Here is a 21,172-nt window from a genome sequence, read left to right on the forward strand (position 1 = left end):
TTCAAATACATTTTTAGTTGTTGGCTTTTACATATATGAAAGCTATTCTCTAATTAGAAAAGTGGGACTTCAAATATAATGGTGCACATATACTAATGTTATCTAACAAGATAAAACATTTGGTAACTAGATGTACCAAATTTAAAAATATGTCATCATGACAGATGCTGTGTTTAGGATTTGGCACTTCCTACCTAAAATTATCATTTTTTCTATTACTTTTGTCAACTCTTGCTTGCTATTTGTGACATCTTTTCCAGAACGTGCTCCTGCAATGTATGTTCCTTTTACGAGGCACCACCATATTTATTCTGCTTGTGACGAAGGAGATGTTGGGGCCAGGAACTCTGGGTAGCACCAGCTATGTCAAACCACTGACTATAGGGTGGCCGGAATCTGTGGTGCCGTCTGGTCTGGCAATATGAATGCGTGTGCTATGCAGCCAGTGTAATTAGGTCACTACTTTGGCCAATAGGTCAGCACGATGCTCTACTAATACTCATAATGAACTTCTGGCAGCATTCAAATTGCATGTGTCGGATTCACCCCTTGATCATAGCTGCTGTTGTTCATGGGCTTTTTTTGTTATAGACCTAGGCAAGTTCCTTGACTACTCTTCCATATTTTGATTTTGTATCTTGGCTTCTCTCCTGGTTCTGACCAGACAAATAAAACTGAATCTGGTATCTCCCAGCAGTAAGCTGAGAGTACTAATAGGGTGTGGTTCTATCCAACTATTTGCTGGTGGACTAGACAGCACTACAAGCCTTAGCCACACTGCACCGCCAAGAGTTTCAGGACCCAATATTTCCCTTTTCACCAACAAATCTAGCATAAAGAATACAGCAATGCCTGTTGACAGAAGCAGATATCACAGTAGAAGGTCCCACAGGGAATGTGACACCTTAGACCATTATTTTGAGATTGATAGATGGCTTACACTATTGAAAAGCACTATTTTCTGAAAGTAAGGCGCACACACCTATTCTTTTTGTCACAAACCATTAATACATTTGTGTAAATTGATTTGCATCAAAAAAGGTGCCGTTTAGGTTACATTTCTTCTGTAGTCCCATTAGTAAGTATTGGCTAATTTATGAACACATTTCTTCACATATTACTTATTAACATATTAATGCTTATTATACGTGTCACTTTGTTAGTTATAAGAGAGTAGGTATATAGAGTTATACAGCATTTCTTAGAGCAGTCTAAAGGCCCCAATACACATTAGACATCAGTAGGATTAGCTAACAGTCTTATGTATATGTGGGTCTTCCATCTCTCCCTCACAGATGATGGTGGGTCAAGAAGGATTCTCTTGCTGGAATTCCAACAGCCAATTGTATTTGTTCTCACTGGAGAGAGGCGGCTACCAGAGGAGCATGGCAGTGGCTTGCTAATAAAGAACTCGGAAGCGCTAGGACAAATATTTCTGTATATGGCAGAGTCATGGGAGATAGCTCCAGATAGAAATCTAATGTGTTTTTGGGATCTTCTTTTATGTTCTGACTACATTGTAAGTCCTGGATTTAACAATTCATCCAGGAAAAGCATCTGATCTGTATGTCCATTAACCATAGACTCCAATGTTAAAAAGAGTCTCTTTAATGAATATAGCAGGATGCAAAATCTTAGCTTTCTAAACTATTTCATTCTTTTATTTGTGTTATGCTAACATATTCCAACCAGATAAAAGCCAAAAAGTTATTGCAGTTATGAGTTTGTGCTCATAAATACCCCTTTAAATTGCAGCTTGCAATTTACAGCCCATATGTGTATATTATTAAACAAAACATCAAACCTATGGTTTTCTCAGCAGCAGTGCTAAATATGAAGAATTGATTTTACATGTCGTTAGTGATATCAATCTGCAAATTTAGAACACATTTATTTACAGATATTGCAGATAATACAGGGTTATACAAGGCATGAAAGACGACACATGGGGACTTATCATAATGCATTTCCCTGCATGTGTTTCTTTGGAAGGAAATTGATAACATCACCATATTTAAGCACACAGATGCTTTATTGTGTTTACAAGAAATTTTCATTTTTATTTTCACTCAGATATTTATTTAAAAAGTATAGAAATTGCGATAATTTGTATTTCCTTCACATAACAGATGGAGCTATTTGTAATATGTATTTTTATGAGTAATAAAGACTTGCTGAAATTAAAACATGCAAACTCATCTTACTACTAAAATGCAAAAGGGTCTGTAAAATATTAATATACATATAGTCTTTTTGGTTTCCTTTTGCATTCCGGACACATCAAGAGACCCATTGTTCACACAGTATATGGCCTGACAGGTTGTTGACTGACAATGGGAGAGCTGCCTATGCCGGATTGCAGCTTGCACTACAAGAGCAGGTTAGGGACTGTCTTGTGAATGTTGAAGACAAGAATTGAGTGGTATTGGATGGGGTAAAACTTAGTTCTAGACACTAAAATTATGACTTCATTAAGAAGAACCTGCATCAACAATCCTGATGTATTCTGCTGCATTTGTGGAACTACACGGTTGGAAAACAAAGAAGAAATATCAAAGAATTTGTGAATCAAATATTCCTGGCCTATTTTGGAATGAGATCAGAAAAAGGTTTGAGCTCCACATATGGTTTGCAAAATGTGTGGCGCACCTATGACCATGGACAAGTGGAGAAAAATGTTTCAACTTTGGTGTGCTAATTATATGGAGAGAACCAAAAAACCACCATGATGATTGTTATTTTTGTGTAGTAAAGATTAGAGATGAGCAAAGACGATGTTCGATGTTTGTACCAAACACACTTTTCAAAAAGAGCAGAGTTCAGGTGCTTTACTTATGCAAACCACACACGAGCATTGCTAGTGCTCACCAAATAAAAGAAATGGAAATACCCTGCCCACCATCTTTCAGAAATGTGTCTATAGTTGGCTGCATGGGGGCAGAGACCCAGACTGCCCAATTAGTGACTTCCATTGGGGTTCAGGTCAAGTCCGGGTCACAAACCAAACTTTATCTTAAGTCCAGCTGAACCTGTCAAACCAAACTTGGATGGGTCTGCTCATCTCTAGTAAAGACTAAATGCTTTAATTGTTACAAGAAAGCATGGTGAGATTATCCTGATTTTGAATCAGCAAGATGACCGATTCCACATGGCAATGACATACCCATACCAATGTTTACCAAACTACAAGACCATCTACTGTCAGACTCTGAAGAAAATCAGGGATTGAAGTGTATGGCCAGTTGTAGCAATGGAAGTGAATTTGAGGGAAGCTCTTCGAGGCATCAGCCATTAAGCCAAAAAGAACTCAATGACCTTATCCAAGATTTAGATCTGTCCAAGCAAGCATCTGAACTTTTAGTGCCCAGACGTAATGAACAAAATCTTATAAAGGCAGAAGTTTAAATGAAAGACAAGAGAACAGTCGCTTCTCCTATATTTCAACCAGAGAAAAAACTTGTATACAGCAATGATATCCCAGGAATTTTACTTCAAATGAGACTAATGGAATATCGACGAGAAGACTGGCGGCATTTTATAACAGCTCCATTAGAAGCTTGAAATGTGTTCTCTTGCACAATGGTAACCGTTTGGGTTTCTTCCGATTGCTTATTAAGTAAAACTTAAACAAGAAAATTAAAATGTAAAAATTGTATTACAGAAAATAGCACTAGAGTAACAACAATAAGCTGCTGTTTGGCAAGAGCAAAATCATTCTCCCACCAATATAATTAATATTAATCTAGGATTATATTAATTAATATTAAGCTAGGACAAATCGGATAATTGCTTCAAGTACATTTGTAGATCATTCTCTGGACTAACATGGAGAAACTAAAAGCTGGAAACTTTGATGGTCCTCATATTCATAATCTCATGAATGATTACAGTTTTATCACATACATGAAAGACATTGAGGCTTTGGCCTGGAAGAGTTTTGTCTTTATTGGGAAGAAGTACTTGGGTAATCACAGAGCAAATTATTATGAAAAATTAGTGAAAGATATGTTTGCTAACTTCAGAAAATTGGGAGTTACTATGAGCATAACCATTTAAACAGATTTCCAGATAACGTTGGCATTTGAGTGATGAATAAGGCGAGAAGATCCACCAGGATATGAAGGTCATGGAGGAGAGATATCAGAAGGGACATACACATGATGGCAGACTACTGCTGTAGTCGCTAGCGTGACTGTCCTGATAACACACATAAAACGAAATTGCATAAACAGTGTTTATTGAAAAATTGACATTAATAACAATTAATAACTAAGTATTATTACATTAATCAAATCATGCATACATTTTTCCTGTCACTGTTAGATATTTTTTAATTTATTTTTAGTATGATTTTAGACTGCTTACAAGTTGTACAAAAATAATAGTATTCTTGCAACTCTGAATACTTTGCAATCATGTTGAATTAATTAACTATTAAATATCTCAGAATCTAGAGCCAATCTGGTAAAAACCAATGTCATATTCTTAATCAGCACCATAAACTTAATATAAAACAGTTCAGACATCGTTGGCACCAAAATCACGTTATACCTGTGTTATCCCCTACAATATTGCTACTGGTTGAGAAAAATTCATATGGACCTTTACTATTTTCCACTTTTGATCAGATTTGTATAATGAGAAATCCTCTTGTAACTAAGTTAACGAAATCTATCATGAGAATGAGTTGAATTTCATGTTGTGATTTCTTAGGCTCCCAAATGTTGCACCTTTTAAATACAGTAGTTAAATGCTGTTAAGTAGATAATTTCTGTTTATCAGGCATCATAAAGCCATTGACTTCTGCCTGATCTGTGCATTTATCATGCTAGTGCAAGAACCAAGTTGTTAAATGACTTTGAAATGCCCCCTGAGATATCAAACGCATATGACCTTTTTTAGCAGACTAACAGGTCATTTGATGCCTCAGATAAATGTATTGACCTGCAACAAAAGTCCAGACACAGATCATGTTTAGTGGATGGTAAATCAAGAATATTGCTGTTTTGCATAGCAGTGTAGCGGGCGGGATTATTATCCTTTTTGTCTAAATAATACTTTAAAGCTTAGAAAGGCAGGCAGCTACTGAACTTTTCTTCTAATATGTAGTACATATATACTATAGATTCTCACAACACATGGACTTGTAGGTGTACTTGCAATGTATTATAGAAATGTTTGGATATAGCACATTCAAGTTACAGTTAGATCTTGACTTATGGGTGTACAAAGTTATGAATTGTTTAAGATATGAGCTGTTGCTCTGTATCTTTTTTGCTTCATGATGCAAACAGAAAAATTAAGTACAAGCAGTTTATACTCACCCTCCCTTCGATCCCACGCAGCGCGGCATCTTCATTTCATGCAGTCAGCTAATCAGCATGTGAGCGATGTGCTCTCACACACTGATCAGCTGATGGCATGAGTTATAAATAAATAATTATAAATAAATAAATAATAATATTAATAATAATAATGAGTTGAGGATGCCGTGCTGTAGGTTGAGTATAGTAGTTTTTTGTTTTTTTTTTAAGTGTATGGCATTTTGGGGGCTATGTACCAAGATGGGGGACCATGTACCAGGATGAGGGGCCATGTACAAAAATGGGGAGCCATTAACAAAGATGGGGACCATGTACCAGGATGGGGATCATATGTACCAGGATGAGGGATCATAAATACCCGAATGGGGGCCACGCACCAGGTTGGTGGATCATATTTACAGTGCCTTGCGAAAGTATTCGGCTCCCTTGAATTTTTAAACCTTTTCTCACATTTCAGGCTTCAAACATAAAGATAAAAATGTTAATGTTATGGTGAAGAATCAACAACAAGTGGGACACAATTGTGAAGTTGAACGAAATTTTTTGCTTATTTTAAACTTTTCTAAAAAATAAATAACTGAAAAGCGGGGCGTGCAATATTATTCATCCCCTTTAAGTAAATACTTTGTAGTGCCACCGTTTGCTGCAATTACAGCTGCAAGTCACTAGCGATATGTGTCTATCAGTTTTACACATCGAGAGACTGAAATTCTTGCCCATTCTTCCTTTGCAAATAGCTTGAGCAGAGTAAGGTTGGATGGAGAGCGTTTGTGAATAGCAGTTTTCAGCTCTTTCCACAGATTCTCGATGGGATTCAGGTCTGGAATTTGACTTGGCCATTCTATCATCTGAATACGTTTACTTGTGAGCCATTCCATTGTAGATTTTGCTTTATGTTTGGGATCATTGTCTTGTTGGAAGACAAATCTGCATCCCAGGCTCAGGTCTTTTGCAGACTCCAACAGGTTTTCTTCAAGAATGGTCCTGTATTTGGCTTCATCCATCTTCCCAGCAATTTTAACAATCTGCCCTGTCCCTGCTGAAGAAAAGCAGGCCCAAACCATGATGCTGCCACCCCCATGTTTGACAGTCGGGGATGGTGTGTTCAGGGTGATGAGCTGTTTTGCTTTTACGCCAAACATAATGTTTGGCATTGTGCCCAAATAGTTCAATTTTGGTTTCATCTGACAAGAGCACCTTCTTCCACCTGTTTGGTGTGTCTCCCAGATGGCTTGTGGCAAACTTTAAATGACACTTTTTATGGATATCTTTGAGAAATGGTTTTCTCCTTGCCACTCTACCATAAAGGCCAGATTTGTGCAATGTACGACTGATTTTTGTCCTATGTTCAGACTCTCCCACCTCAGCTGTAGATCTCTGCAGTTCATCCAGAGTGATCATGGGCGTCTTGGCTGCATCGCTGATCAGTCTTATCCTTGTTTGAGATGAAAGTTTGGATGGACGGCCGGGTCTTGGTAGATTCGCAGTGGTATGATACACCTTCCATTTCAATATGATCGCTTGCACAGAACTCCTTTAGATGTTTAAAGTTTTGGAAATATTTTTGTAACCAAATCCAGCTTTAAACTTCTCTACATCAGTATCACAGACCTGCCTGTTGTGTTCCTTGGTCTTCATAATGCTATCTGCGACTATCACAGAGCAGATGTATTTATATGGAGACTTGATTACACACAGGTGGCTTATATTTACCATCATCAGTCATTTAGGACAACATTGGATCATTCAGAGATCCTCAATGAACTTCTAGAGTGAGTTTGTTGCACTGAAAGTAAAGGGGATAAATAAAATTGCACTTCCAACTTTCCAGTTATTTATTTTTTAAAAATGTTTAAAATAAGCAATACATTTCATTCAACTTCACAATTGTGTCCCATTTGTTGTTGATTCTTCACCATAACAGTACAATTTTTATCTTTATGTTTGAAGCCTGATGTAGGAAAAGGTTGAAAAACTCAATGGAGCCAAATACTTTCGTAAGGCACTGTACTTTACAAGGATGGGGGCATATACCAGGATGGGGGGGGCATAAGTAGGAGTTGGAATGGATTAATAGCATTTCAATTACTTTTAATGGGGAAATGTAATTTAACATAATAGCAAATTGAGGTAAGAGCTCAATTGCAGAACAAATTACACTCTTAAGTCAAGTTATTGCTGTATATTGCAGAATAACCTCATTCTTACAAGTTATAATACAAGATGCCTGTTAGATTAAAAGACCTACGGACAGGTGTTGTTTTCATAAGGAAACCCATTATTCTTTCTTACCTTAGACCTGTACAAATCACCACCGCAAACATTTTCTTGTAATGCTAATGCTATACGTTCCTTATTGTTCCTTATTGTTATGATCATCATTGGCCATTTTATATTGAAATTCTTGTTATATGGATTTTAACTATATTATTCCTTTTATGTGTATTTACATTTTTTATGTGTATTCCCTTAAATAAATAAGTAAATGGAAAAAAAGAAAAAGATGCAATTAATGTTACAATGATGAAAGTACTCCACAAAATAATGCTATAGTCTTTAATTAATTGATCTATATGTTAAACCATTTCACCTATACCTTGGCCAAGTGGAAATGGGTTCTAATTACTATTTCCATGTTGGAGGAAAATGATAATGAAATTCATATCTCATTCCATGTTCTATCCTATTTTGGTCTCCCCAAGCACTAATATTTCTATTCTTATGAATATTTTATACTGGTGTTAATGTTTTGCAGAGGATACGGGTGGTGTAGAATCTCGATGGAGATTCTAAAAACATGCAAAAGATTACCCTCTCTCCTTCCTATTAAACTCTTCAACAGCTTGTTAGATTTCCCGAAGCTTCAATCAAACACTTTTTAAACAAATTGAAATACTCCAACTATTATTGATATGCCTGTAGGAATTGGATCCAGATGTTTATTCTGATTTAGAAAAGAAAAAACAAGCAGATTTTTTAATGAATTGGTAAATATGCTTGTAGCATGCTCTGGAAAGAGGGCTTGAAGTTGATTTTTAGCCTTGATCAATAGAGACGAATTTTGGCTTCTCTGTGCTTAGCTTTTGCATCTGTTTGTCTTGTCAAAGGATGGTGCTTCACAGTGGTTTCGTATGGTTCTGTGTCTTTCTATTAGTATTCTATTATGAATTTTTTTTTGTCTAGTCTATATCTTTCATACATTTTAATTAAAAACATGATAAGCACTATTTAGATTGACTGGTACATTAGCTATTACATTGGTTGAATAATATATGTATAAAATGTGGCAATAAATTGTTTTTTTGACATTTTGGTACAAAAAATTCCTATAGACTTCACATTTAAACAGTGTATGCGACTATGGAAATAAAAGAGTAGAGATGAAGAAAGTGGAATCTCAGTTACCTATGTGGGTTACTAAAAGTCTACTCTTTTTGTACGGGTAGTTCTACCTCCTTTTTTCTATATTACTGGAGCAAATAAGTTTTTGTCCAAACTATATTAGATTTTTATCTATCTATCTATCTATCTATCTATCTATCTATATCTATCTATCTATCTATCCATCCATTATCTATCCCTCTAGCCATCTATCTATCTATCTATCCCTCTATCTATCTATCTATTGTTAGGTTGACCAAACGGTCACAACTTTTGCTAGTGATGACCTAATGCAGAGGGAGTCCCGGTAACCCCCCCTGCTTCCTCAGCTCCAGCGAGATACAGGCACGCGCTGATATCCACACAGAAGCAAGAGATGTGCACTCCAAAAAGAACTGTATCGATTTGTTTTGATACACAGGGTTATACAAAAAACAATTAGGGCGTAACTATGTAACATGCATATTCATTGGTCTACATTTATCATAGGCGTGGATTACATGTTCCCAGCAAGAGAAATTAACATGATGACTTTTATTCCCAAGACAGTCTGTTACCCATAACAAGGTGTTTTTCTCTCTCTTCTAAATCAAAACATTCCAAGTCCTTGAGACTTTCTCAAAGTCTTTTACGTAAACAAGTCTGGCTGTGCTCTTTGCAAAAGGAGAATGAATTTCTATGATTTTTCCTAACCAGTGAGAAGTTAACTCTTTTCTCACAATCCCCCCTATTGGCGTGATTGATAGACGGGGGTCCATCAAGAAGCTGTGAAAGCAGGCTAGCCACTAGATACTATTCGAGCCGCGGGTTGCTCAGGGAGTGTCGTCCACATCCATCCTCCAGAAAACTGCCTGCAAGCCTCCCAAAAAGAGTCGCATCAAGATATGCCAAGGTGATTTCTAGAGGAAAGAGTAGAGAGAGAGAAAAAGCAGATTAGTGATTTCATAGGGGTGCTGAATAATCATTGTATTTGCATTTCCTCAAGCAGCGGGAAAACAAAGCCATTTGCAACTTAAACACTACATAGGCGACTAATAAACAGAGTAGCACTTGGAATACTGATTGCAGTATCCCCATTAACCATCCTCCTATTCCCTTAAACCAGTTTGCAGGGTTGAACATTGAAAAGGTATTGCTCCACCAAGCATCTGAGCTTCTGAGTACCTCCTCATCATGTTTTTTCCTCAGCTTTTGTATCTCAGTTAAACTGGCTTGGGCTTTAAAGGTTCATTTTGGACATATGTAGTGACAACAGCTGGGGACTATTATTTGGCACATCCCCCCTTGGGCCGCAGTGAGATAATCCAGTACCAAAGTATGTTGGTTGGTTACAATGATTAATTGTCTCTGTATGGCAATGGTACTATTTACTGCTTGGAGAACCTCAAAAATTTGATCATCAAGATAGTCGGTGCTGTCCACCCACTTATCATACATCTGCATTATCATGGGATAGAGTAAAAGGGAACTGAAAAATTTGTTGACATGGCTCATTTGAACCACATGGGGTCGGCAACTAGGCCTGTCTTTGTTGTCTGCCGCTCTCTTTACCAGTAGGTGGAGAGGCATTTTCCCTGCCGGTATATCAGTAGTATTGACAATGAAGGTGGGAGGGGTCAAACGGGCCAAGGTGCAGGTGCCATTTACTCCTACTGGTAGCCATTTGTAGGCATTATAACCACAAACCCAGTAGGTTTGCGGCGGGCGATCCCAGATGGCCGAATGTTGTAGTAAGAGTCTATGTGCTATCTCTATAAAGGCCGATATGTTTCTGAGCATACACCATCCGGGAAGTTGGCCTAGAGGACTACAATACCCTGCGGACTGTTCACCACAGGTTTCTCGGCCAGGCACATATGGGTCTGAATCATTGCACCATAAATTTCCGGGTTGGGAGTAACAAGTATCATTTTTACCTTCTGGAAACAATGAATTGTATACCCACCCATGGTCATGCAGATGTCTCTTACAGTAAGGGTTTAAATGCATCTATACTGTCAGAGGTCCTCCCAAAACTTATTTTGATTCTTTCTGTTGGAATCTTGCCTATAGTAGGTGTTTTTGTGTAATTACAGGGTACCCAGCTGCTTCCTTCAAAGGCTAAATATTGCTGGGTTCCAGGAAGGCCGGTAGTAAGGTTGCCTTGCCACCAGGGGAAATCTACCCATCCGACTATTGGTATGGGCACACTAGTGTTCCACAGTTTTTGATACTTGGTGTCATTGACTGATAGTCTATTGTAACAGCCTCCCCATTGGAACACTTCGTTTATTGGGACTGGTATGGCTAAGTAAGGCATAGAAGAGGCTGTCACAGGTGCATGTGTACATATCCAGCAGTCTGTGATCTCAAGTTTTTCAGCTAACACTTCATGGTGGGTCTCAAATGAATTCTGCCGTGGGGTAGAAGGCCCCAAAAAGGAAGTACACATATAAATACTTATCAGCAGTATTAGGCCTTCTTGCAGTGGCTGGCATGGACCCATGTCAATCTCCCCTCAAGTTTGACAGAGGTTGGAGTGGTCAGCTGGACAGTCAAAGGCCCTTCAAATCGTGGCTCAAGGGTCTTTCTCACGTGCTTCTTTAGGTAGACCCGGTCACCAGGCTTTAGGGAGTGGGTTCCTGGAACTGCATCAGGATCAGGTAGAGAAGAATAAACCCTTTGGTGAGTCTCAGTTAGCCTCTTCTGCAGGGAAACAACATAAGAAGTTAGGCTATCACATTGCAGGTGTAACTCCAGCAGGAAGTAGCACCCTAATCTGGGTGCACTACCAAAAAGTATTTCAAAGGGTGAGAGCCTGTGCTTTCTCTGCAGGGTGGTCCTTATGGAGTAAAGAGCTATGAGAAGACATTCTGTCCGTGGTCTACCAGTCTCCTCCACTGCCTTGGCTAGTTTAAGCTTTAGAGTTCCATTTAACCTTTCCACTTTCCCTGATGACTGTGGGTGGTAAGGCGTGTGTAAGGCTGAATACCTAACAGGGCACAAGTGTTCTGGAAAACTTGTCCAGTGAAATGGGTATCTCGGTCTGACTCTATGACTTCAGGGAGTTCAAACCAGCTCACAGGCCAGTTTTTTTGCTGTGATTCTGGCCGTGGCTGAGCTGACAGGGTAGGCCTCTGGCCATCCTGAGAAGAGGTCTATACAGACAAGTACAAACTCGTAGATGCCATGTCTTGGCAGCTGGATATAGTCTATTTGTACTCTTTGAAATGGGGCAGACGTCTTTGGCATGTGTCTTTGGGGTTTTAGTTAGCTGGCCTGGATTATGCTGTTTACAGATGTGACAACCTTTTATTCTCTGAGAGGCGTATTGTCTGAAGCCGGGGGCTACCCAATGAGGTTGCATCTGGTTCATGATTGAGTTTGTGCTACCGTGCATAGGGAAGTGGAGTATTTGGAAAATGGCAGGGAACCAACTGCGTGGCAGGACGGAAAGTCCGTTTAGGCGCCAAATCCCCTCCACCTTTTCTGCCCCCTTGACCCGCCATCCGGTCTTTTCTTCCTCAGAGGCATTTTCCTGTGTCTCAGAGAGGTTCTGCATTTCTTCCTCCATCTAATGTGGAGGTGTAATTCCAGGTTTGACTGAAACTTTTACGGAGGGCACGGGTAGTGTGCCAAGGTCAGTTTTCGACGTGGACCAGAGATTTGCAGGAACTTGTAGAAGTACTGGATTCATGTTTGCTTCCAGTGTGACATCAGATTCTGGTTGATCTTCGATCATTTGAATAGTGCACAGGACTTCTGTAATTTCTTCCAGAATTTGCAGGATAGCATATCCATCTTCATTGTATACAATCTGAGCTTGTAATCTTGATAGTACATCTGCTCCCACTAGGGCATCTCCACCCAGGGGGGACACTAAGAATTTGGACACAAACATGTCATGTGGTCCTAGTTTCACCTTCAGTGGATTTGTTATTGGGATTATCTGGGCTTGTCCATCAAAACCGGATACTATAGTAGCTTTGGATGAGATGGAGATGGATGAGATGGAGCCTTCAGGCACCAGGTTCCTGGGGAGTATGGTGCGCGAGGCTCCTGAATCCACCAGAGCCCTTATTTCCTTGTTGCCAATTTGGAAGGGGACGTGTATAAATGGACCTCTGGCATCCCTATCCCGTGCTGCCGCAAGTCAGGCAGTCATTTCTTCCTGACTCCCGGGCTGGTTTTGAGTGTCCCTCTTCTTTTTTCTACCGTCTCTGATCACATGTCTTTTAATTCCACAATAGTAACATGTCGGTGCCTTCTTTTTTGCGCCTTCTGGCTGACCGTCCACTGCTGCTATGACAACTTTCTTGTTGGTCCTTTTATCTTTTGCGTCGGTTTCTAAGTCACTTGCTTTGCTGACTAAAAGATCTATGTCTTCCATGCTTCTCCATTCGGGGCAGCACACTTTCAATCTATCTGCCAGAGGTGCATGTATTCCATCCATGAAGGATCTTACCATCAGGCGACGTATTGCGCCTTCTTGCAAGTCAAACCCTTCATCTGCGAATGATTGCATTAATCTGTAGTAAAATGAGCTGACATTCTCCACAGGACCTTGATGCACTGGTCCCATTGTGCCCTTAGTTCGTTGCTCCTGGGCACAGAAGAGATTGAGTCTTGTCATGAAGTCTTCGCCCGATTCCACAGTACGGGTATCAGCTGGAACATGTCCTGTCAGATGGGCAGTGAGTTTGGCATACATCTCAGGGGACATTTTAACTCTACATAAGCCCTCCATATCCAACCAAGTGCTTCTGTAGGAGACCTGTATTTGGTTCAGGTAACGTGAAAAACTGACTGGGTTTCTAGTCGGGTCTGGAGCATTTTGCAGGAAAGCCATCTGCTCGGCTGGAGTAGAGGGTACGTAGTCTTCATACGTACGAGGAACTGCATCTCTGGGAGCATCTGGGTTCTGTGGATTAACAGGTAGTCTTATTAGGACTCTTCTTTCTACTACAGGATAAAGAGGCACTGGTGCTGTGGCTTGTGGCTTGTGCTGTGGGGCTCCACAGGCTAGGCATGTTTCACTCCAGTCCGGATTTTGTTGGCCACAGTTTGTGCAAGTCCATCCCGGGGGTCCTGCTATTTTTGAAGTTTTTGCAGGAGTAGTTGTCAGGTACGGAGGAGGCTGGTGATCCTCATTAGCCTTCTTCCCAGTTTCTTCCCATGTGTCTGATTCTTCATGGTATATCCAACCTTGATCGTGGGCTGTCTTTGCCATGTCAGAAAGAGTTCTAACCAGTTCAGTCCATGATTTATCTGCTATTACTCCCACTCTAGTATCTCTTATTTTGTCCCATTTGTTGGGGTCCAATTGATCCTTCCCCTTCAATCCAAATGTCTTAAAAACTTCCTTAGACTGACTGGCTGTTCTTTTGCCATGATAACACATAATGAGATGTTGCAGGGTGCATCCCGCTCTTCTGTCCTTTGATATTCCTTGCCCCATTCTTCGACTATCTTCTTCAGCTTTTAGACTCTTGAACGTCCCTTGGACTAGACCTACCTATCCTGGAAGTACCCAGAGACTAACTCCTTATCTGTATTCCAACCTAAGGTGAGGTCTAGAACCACCTATCCTGGAAGTACCCAGAGACTGACTCTTGATCTGTATTCCTACTGAAAGGTGGTGTCCTAATTTTTTTCAGAGGGGGCTGAGTATGTTGAATGGTGCTGGTTTACCCTTCTTGTACCAGAGGTACACTCTATATCCGATAGCAATGGCAAGCAGGGCTCCTCCAACTAACACTAGGGCATTGAATATCACAACCATTGGACAGGGCAGACACACTGTTCCCTTAGCAACACTCACTGATGTGAGGGCCAATGGAGTTGGCTATCTGGTTCGTCCCAAGGTGGTTTTAGCACTGGCACTGGTCCCACTGCACTCACCCGTAACCCGAAGGTGTCCGGTCTGGCCCTGGGTGCACAGTTTTAGCCTGGAGGAACCAGATGTTACCAACTCCTCTGATCTTGGACGGACAGCAAAGGCAAAGCACAGAGAAGCAGACAAACAAACAGACAAGGACACAGAACACATCTGCTGGCAAAAGTTCTCTCAGAGTTCAGTAGTGACCCGCCAATTACCCAGAATCTACTCACAGTGTACCTCTTGCACGTTGAGGAGGGAAGAGAACAGAGATGGGGAGCAGAGCAAAGAGCAGAAAGCATTCAACTCTTACCTGGCCAGGTATTTCTGGTCCCCACGTCTGGTCACCTCCTCCTCGGGTTGGCAAGACAATCCACCGGGTCCTGGGAAATGGGTTCCTGCTTTCGGCCACCAGAAATGTTAGGTTGACCAAACGGTCACAACTTTTGCCAGTGATGACCTAATGCAGAGGGAGTCCCGGTAACCCCCCCCCGCTTCCTCAGCTCTAGCGAGATACAGGCACGTGCTGATATCCACACAGAAGCAAGAGATGTGCGCTCCAAAAAGAACTGTATCGATTTGTTTTGATACACAGGGTTATACAAAAAACATTTAGGGCGTAACTATGTAACATGCATATTCATTAGTCTACATCCATCATAGGCGTGGATTACATGTTCCCAGCAAGAGAAATTAACATAATGACTTTTATTCCCAAGACAAACGTTACCCATAACAAGGTGTTTTTCTCTCTCTTCTAAGTCAAAACATTCCAAGTCCTTGAGACTTTCTCAAAGTCTTTTACGTAAACAAGTCTGGTTGTGCTCTTTGCAAAAGGAGAATTAATTTCTGATTTTTCCTAACCAGTGAAAAGTTAACTCTTTCCTCACACTATCTATCTATCTATCTATCTATCCTATACATACATATTATATTATATTATATTATATTGAACACTCAAAATATGTATTGTGTTATATCTATCTATCTTTTACATATCTATCCATCTATCTAGTTGCTATTGTTCTATCTAACCTATAGATAGCTATTATATTATATTATATTGACCACACACAATATGTATTGTATTACATTTTTATCTATTCTCTCTATAATCTTTCAATAATCTATTAGCTTTCTCATAGCTATCTATCTATTATTTATCTATAATCTATTATCTATCTCATATCTCTATCTACCTATCTATCTATCTTATAGATAGCTATTATATTATATTATATGGATCACACACAAGATGTATTGTGTGGCGCCCTGGACAAGCCAGAGGCCACAGAGCACAACACCAACACACCCCACACTCCCGGTCAGGCACACCGAAGTCAGACACAAACCCTTGTTGCCTTCCTCCAGGGGCTGATGTCCACACCAGGGGGTGGGCCAGGCGGTTGGCCCCGCCCACTGAGGAGTTCACAGTCCTGGAGGCAGGAAACTGTAGTCAGTTTAGCTCAGGCAGAGCTTGAGTGTAGAGAGAGTCTAGCTAGGGAAGTGAAAGTGGAAGGAAGGAGAGTGGCAAGTGAGCAGACAAAAGTTGGTCCGGGTGTGTGGCCCGGACAGATCAGCAAGGTTGTTAGACGGTGGTGACCGTCTGCAGGAGTGGCCTATCGGAGTCTACCATAAGGACCGTGGACGGGCGGTGGCCCGGCGGTACCGGACCGGTACACAAAGAGAAGCCAGCACCATCTGGCAGGGGCTTACAGACCACGGCAAGGCTAGGAGTCGCAGTGAATTTGCCGAATTCGTTAGTGAAGGGAACCTCCTGGGTTTCCCAACAGCCATGTCCCGACAGAAGGCAACAGTCCAACCAAGAGAGGGAGACACCGCCACCGCCAAGGCAACCGTTTCTCAGGGCCAGAGCCTGCGGGCAAAAGGGGCTCCTCCAGCCCATATCCAAGCTGGGGAGCGGGTTACCGGTGGGAACCCATTGGAACCATCTACCGTACATAGGTGCAGGGAAAGGCAGTCACCACCAACCTGCCGGGAGAAACAACACCGCAGCCACCTGTGGGAGCCGTCCATCCAGCCGTTTGGTTTACCGAGAACTGTGTCCTCATCATTGACTGAGTGAGTACCACCGTGCCGTGCGGCACAGCGCTGCCCCCGCGACCCTGCACCTCACCAGGCCCCATAGCCCGTCTGCAATCCATCCCTACCCCATCACCGGGCCCCGGGACAACCAACCCCCTACCCACGGAGAGGAGAACTAACAACAAAGCTGCTCACTGTCACCGCTCCCGGGATCCCCGTCTAGAGTAGCGGTGGTGTCACCAATATCACCACAACCGTGGGTGGCGTCGCGGACAATAATCAAAACCCCCACAATCAAAATCCCCCTTTTCACTCACGGGCGAGGAGCGCCGCTTGAGTCCCCGGGATCCGGCCCATTGCTCGAGCCACCACCGAGCAGCCGCAGCAGCAGCGGCCAGACCCGAGCAGTGGGAGAGCGCAGCGTCCCCTCCTCCGCCCGCGACAACTGTATTGCATATCTATCTATCTACAATCTATCTGTCTACCCTATAAATAGATATTCTATTATATGATATTGATCATACACAATATTTAAACTACTGTAAAGTGAAGTGAATAAGTTAATCTTATAAAAATGGAGCCATGGATGATATGGGAAACCTCAGGCAGATTAGTTCTTGAAGATCATATTCTGAAAAATGGAAAAATTACCAATTGTAATTGTAGGCCAAATTGCTATACTCATGGCTTCACCAGCATGACATTTTTTGTGGTGTGTTTCTTTTAAACAGAGATTAATATCTGATAAAAGAAATTAATAAAGCAATGATGGAACTGTATAGTGTATTGCAGCCTGTCTACCACAAAAAGTGCCTAAACTTGGCATATGAGTATCCAGAACTCGATAAATGAGCAAAGATGGCCAGGTCTGATGAATCATGGCAAAGTGCATGTCCATTCTTAAATAAGGGAGAAACAGCACAAAGATGGAAATGTTCTGCTGAGAAATCTTGGGCCTGTGGCATGCATGCGCTTAATCTGACATGTACAACCTGTAATAGAATTTACCTATTAAACATACTGGCTTCTTAGTTAATACTGTAGGCAAGAGAGCAGATTGTTTTTGTTTCTGGTGTATAAATGTATTGTTTCTATTAAGCATTTAGCACATACTTTATGAACAGAGGGAGAATGTTCATTACTAATCACTGAATGCAAAGGTGTCATAACCTGCGTAACAGCCAATAACATTTCACTAGTACTAAATTGGTAAAGTGTTAACTGCACGTTTGTGAATGATTCAGCAATATTAGTATTATTTTTAAGAATTCTGATTATTTGTGCAAGCTTTATCTAGTTATTACTGTCCTTGACATGGCATATAGTTGTAAGAACAGCTGTGCTCATAAGAAGCAATGGCTAGGAATTAGAAAGGACAGGAAGATCACAGACAAGTAATGTATAAATTGATTGTAAAAACAGTCTCCAATGGCTGTGGAATCTTTCAGCAAGATTGGTTATTGAAGAAAGAGTGCAAGGCATTCACAAATTCAACTTGCAAAGACCTAAAGGATCTTGGTGCCTTCACCTCAGGACACCTTTCAGTTCTTTGTGAAGTCCTTGCCTATTTGGTTAGAGCTGTTATGGAGGGATTTATACAATAATACCCACGTGCTTTAAATGTTATGGCTTATAAGAAAGTACAACTACAGCAGATCTATCATCACTACCATGGGAATGAGAAAGGGATCTGTCATGTCCGGAATAGTATCTGATCTGCAGACAGTATGTGACTGAGCAGGAGGAGCTGAACAAATTCATGTACATTTTTGTGGGAAACATTTCAGTAAAACTTGTGTTTTATTCACTGACATCCCTGGTGTCTTTGCATGTTTATGAGTCCAGTGGGCGGTGCTATTCAGTGATTGACTGTCATCCCTACATGACTGGATATGTAGAGATGCACTGAGTAGGATCGCCCAGTAGACTCATATGCATCCAAACACAGGGCATTCAATAAATAACAACAATTGATATAGGGTTGGCAGAAAAGAATAAGCATAACTTGTATTGTATTCAGTGACATCCCTGGTGTTTGTATTGATATGAGCCCAGTGGGCAGTGCTATTTAGTGATTGACCTTATTCCCTGTAGGACTGTTTATGCAGAGATAGCTGTCAATTGCGGAGTAGGATCGCCCAATACACGCATATGCATCCAAGGATTTCAATGAATAAAATACAAGCTATAGAGGTTTGGAGGAAAACAATCAATATACCATGTATTTTTTACATTTAAATCCCTAGTGTTTGTATTCATGAGTCCAGTGGGCGGTCCTATTCATTGATTGACATCTATTTCTGCTTGGTAAGTAAAGACAGTCTTTGAATATGACCGTCCCCTGGACTTATGGACATACAAATACCATGGATAGTAATAATTAAAATACAAATATTTTCCTTGAAACCTCATTCTGCTCAGCTTTTTCTTCTCTATACCGTGCTGTCCCCAGATTGGACTGAATGTACAATGTGACAGGTTCTCTTTAATGCAAGTCAGGTTAAGCTATCTGCACTTAACACAGTAGAGCCAGAAGATTTAGAATAAACAGGGAATTGTTTATTTGAGTTTTTATTTTTTATTTTTATTTCTTTTTATAACAGAACTCGCAGAAGGACAAAGAGAGGGAGATGGAGAAACATATATACTCTACCTCCAAACTGAGGCATCTACACTGCTGAGGGAGGGAGACAAAAAACAAAGATTTCTAGGAGGTAAATGTGTTCTACTGAATGTGATCATAATGAAAAGTAATCATTGAAAAGATGACACAATTTCTGATAAATTTGTACTCTATTGTGTGAAAACTAAAGTAAATCCATTATTCGTTTATAGTTGGATTCAGTGCTGTTCATTTGTATCCATACTTTTTGTATGCAGTATCAATACCAACCTTTAATGGTGTTTGGGCACATAATTTGAGATGACAACTTGAACCCATCTTACAATTCTCAGCAAATACTGCTATAAAATGTTTAGGCAGCATTGTCATACAGAAACTAAGGAACAAGAAGCATAATACTAAAAATACAACCACTCACACAATCTGCATAGTGTATGGGCATCCCACTAGTATCACTAATAGGGCACGCTCACACAAGCATGAAAAACGGATGAGTGCAATGCGATAAAATTTCACATTGCACTCTGACTAATGTTAGTCAATGAGGGACAGCAGTTGGTCAGCTTTTCTCGCATCCAGATTCTGGATGCGAGAAAAGTCGCAACATGCTGTGATTTTCTGTGAGAGCCGTATCATTGGCACCCATTCAAGTGAATGGGTGCGAGAGAAACATTGGACTGCACTCGGGTGTTATACCAGTGCACTGCAATATATGCACAGGCTGACAATGGAGTAGATGGAGGGATTAACCCCTCCCTCTCCTCCGCAGCGCCCGACTTCAGCTTCACAGCTGTGACCCAATTGCAAGATCGGGTCAACGTCACATGACACTCAGCTTATGCTCGCAGCAGAGCCTGAGTTGGGGGTCATTAGCATATCGCATCCGATGCTATCGCATTGAATGCTTTAGGCTAGTCAGACAAGTCAGACACTGTGCACTGCATTTGGTGCCATATACAAGCCTTATCTATGTGCATTTATAATACTAGGTAACCACCTCCTCCATGAATGGTAGGTGTGTGAGTGATTGTTTAATGAGCATTTCTTACCCTTGCCCCCTCCACCTTTATCATGGGGGTCTGCTGTATCCTGTTGTGCATTAGTATTGTGACCTGGTGTTTACAGATGGGACCTTTTTTCTGTGAAGTTTTTGGAATTTTGTCTTTTACAATAAGTTATTTAATATTTGTACAGAACTGCATATGGATTGTGTGAGTTATATGGCTTTTATTCACATCTTCTACAAAGAAGATTTTTCTTGGCCAATGTCACGCAGTTATCTCCCTCAACCGATTTATAAACAAGTGAGCGCTATACAAATGAGCTTACATGTTTATTCTATTAAGGTGAAGAGGTAAACCACTACCAGACCATTCATGGATAAGCTCACAGGTGGATACAGAATCCATGGTGCTTCTGCATTACTAAATGATTAGGTTACCTTCATACACATCAGATTGTCAGCAGGATATGACAACATTAATTTAGTGGCTGGGTAAATTTAGCTCTCTTTAAACACTGGTAAAAAGAGCTGGTATCATTTTGGTTTACCTCTTTCTAACCAGTTGAATTTCCATTTTGGTAGTTTTCTACCCTTTTTCCAAGCGCTATAACTTTGGGCTTGTACTTTTGAATGACACATTCCAATTTTATGTGATATACTCAAAAGCAGGAAAACTATTCAAAGTGAGGAGAAACTGCGAAAAAAGTGCAATTTTGTAATATTTTGGGGGGTTTTGTTTTTACAACAGTCATTATACCGTAAATATATCCTGGCAATATGATTTTTCAATAATGATTATGGTGATGTCAAACCTGCATAGTATTCTTTTTAAGTAGTGGAAAAAAGAGACTAATAACGTTTTCAATTTTTGGTCAATGGGGCTGTGTGAAAGCTGTGTTTTTGGACCCTGAGCTGACATTTTTATTGATAACATTTTG

General features: G+C 40.6%; 1 protein-coding gene across 6 annotated transcripts in view; it reads left to right on the forward strand.

Moving 5' to 3' along the window:
- Positions 1–21,172, forward strand: part of TENM2 (teneurin transmembrane protein 2) — a 4,009,156-nt gene that overhangs the window by 921,641 nt on the left and 3,066,343 nt on the right. For 4 of the 6 annotated variants that reach the window (XM_075344552.1, XM_075344547.1, XM_075344548.1 and 1 more), the window contains one exon: positions 19,212–19,322. The exons of the other annotated variants lie outside the window; for them this stretch is intronic. In XM_075344552.1, coding sequence (XP_075200667.1) covers positions 19,212–19,322 — 111 coding nt within the window. The remainder of the gene's footprint in view (positions 1–19,211; positions 19,323–21,172) is intronic. 6 annotated transcript variants of the gene reach the window in all.

This window comes from Anomaloglossus baeobatrachus, chromosome 4 (genome assembly GCF_048569485.1).
Source record: "Anomaloglossus baeobatrachus isolate aAnoBae1 chromosome 4, aAnoBae1.hap1, whole genome shotgun sequence".
Classification (NCBI taxonomy): Eukaryota; Metazoa; Chordata; class Amphibia; order Anura; family Aromobatidae; genus Anomaloglossus; species Anomaloglossus baeobatrachus.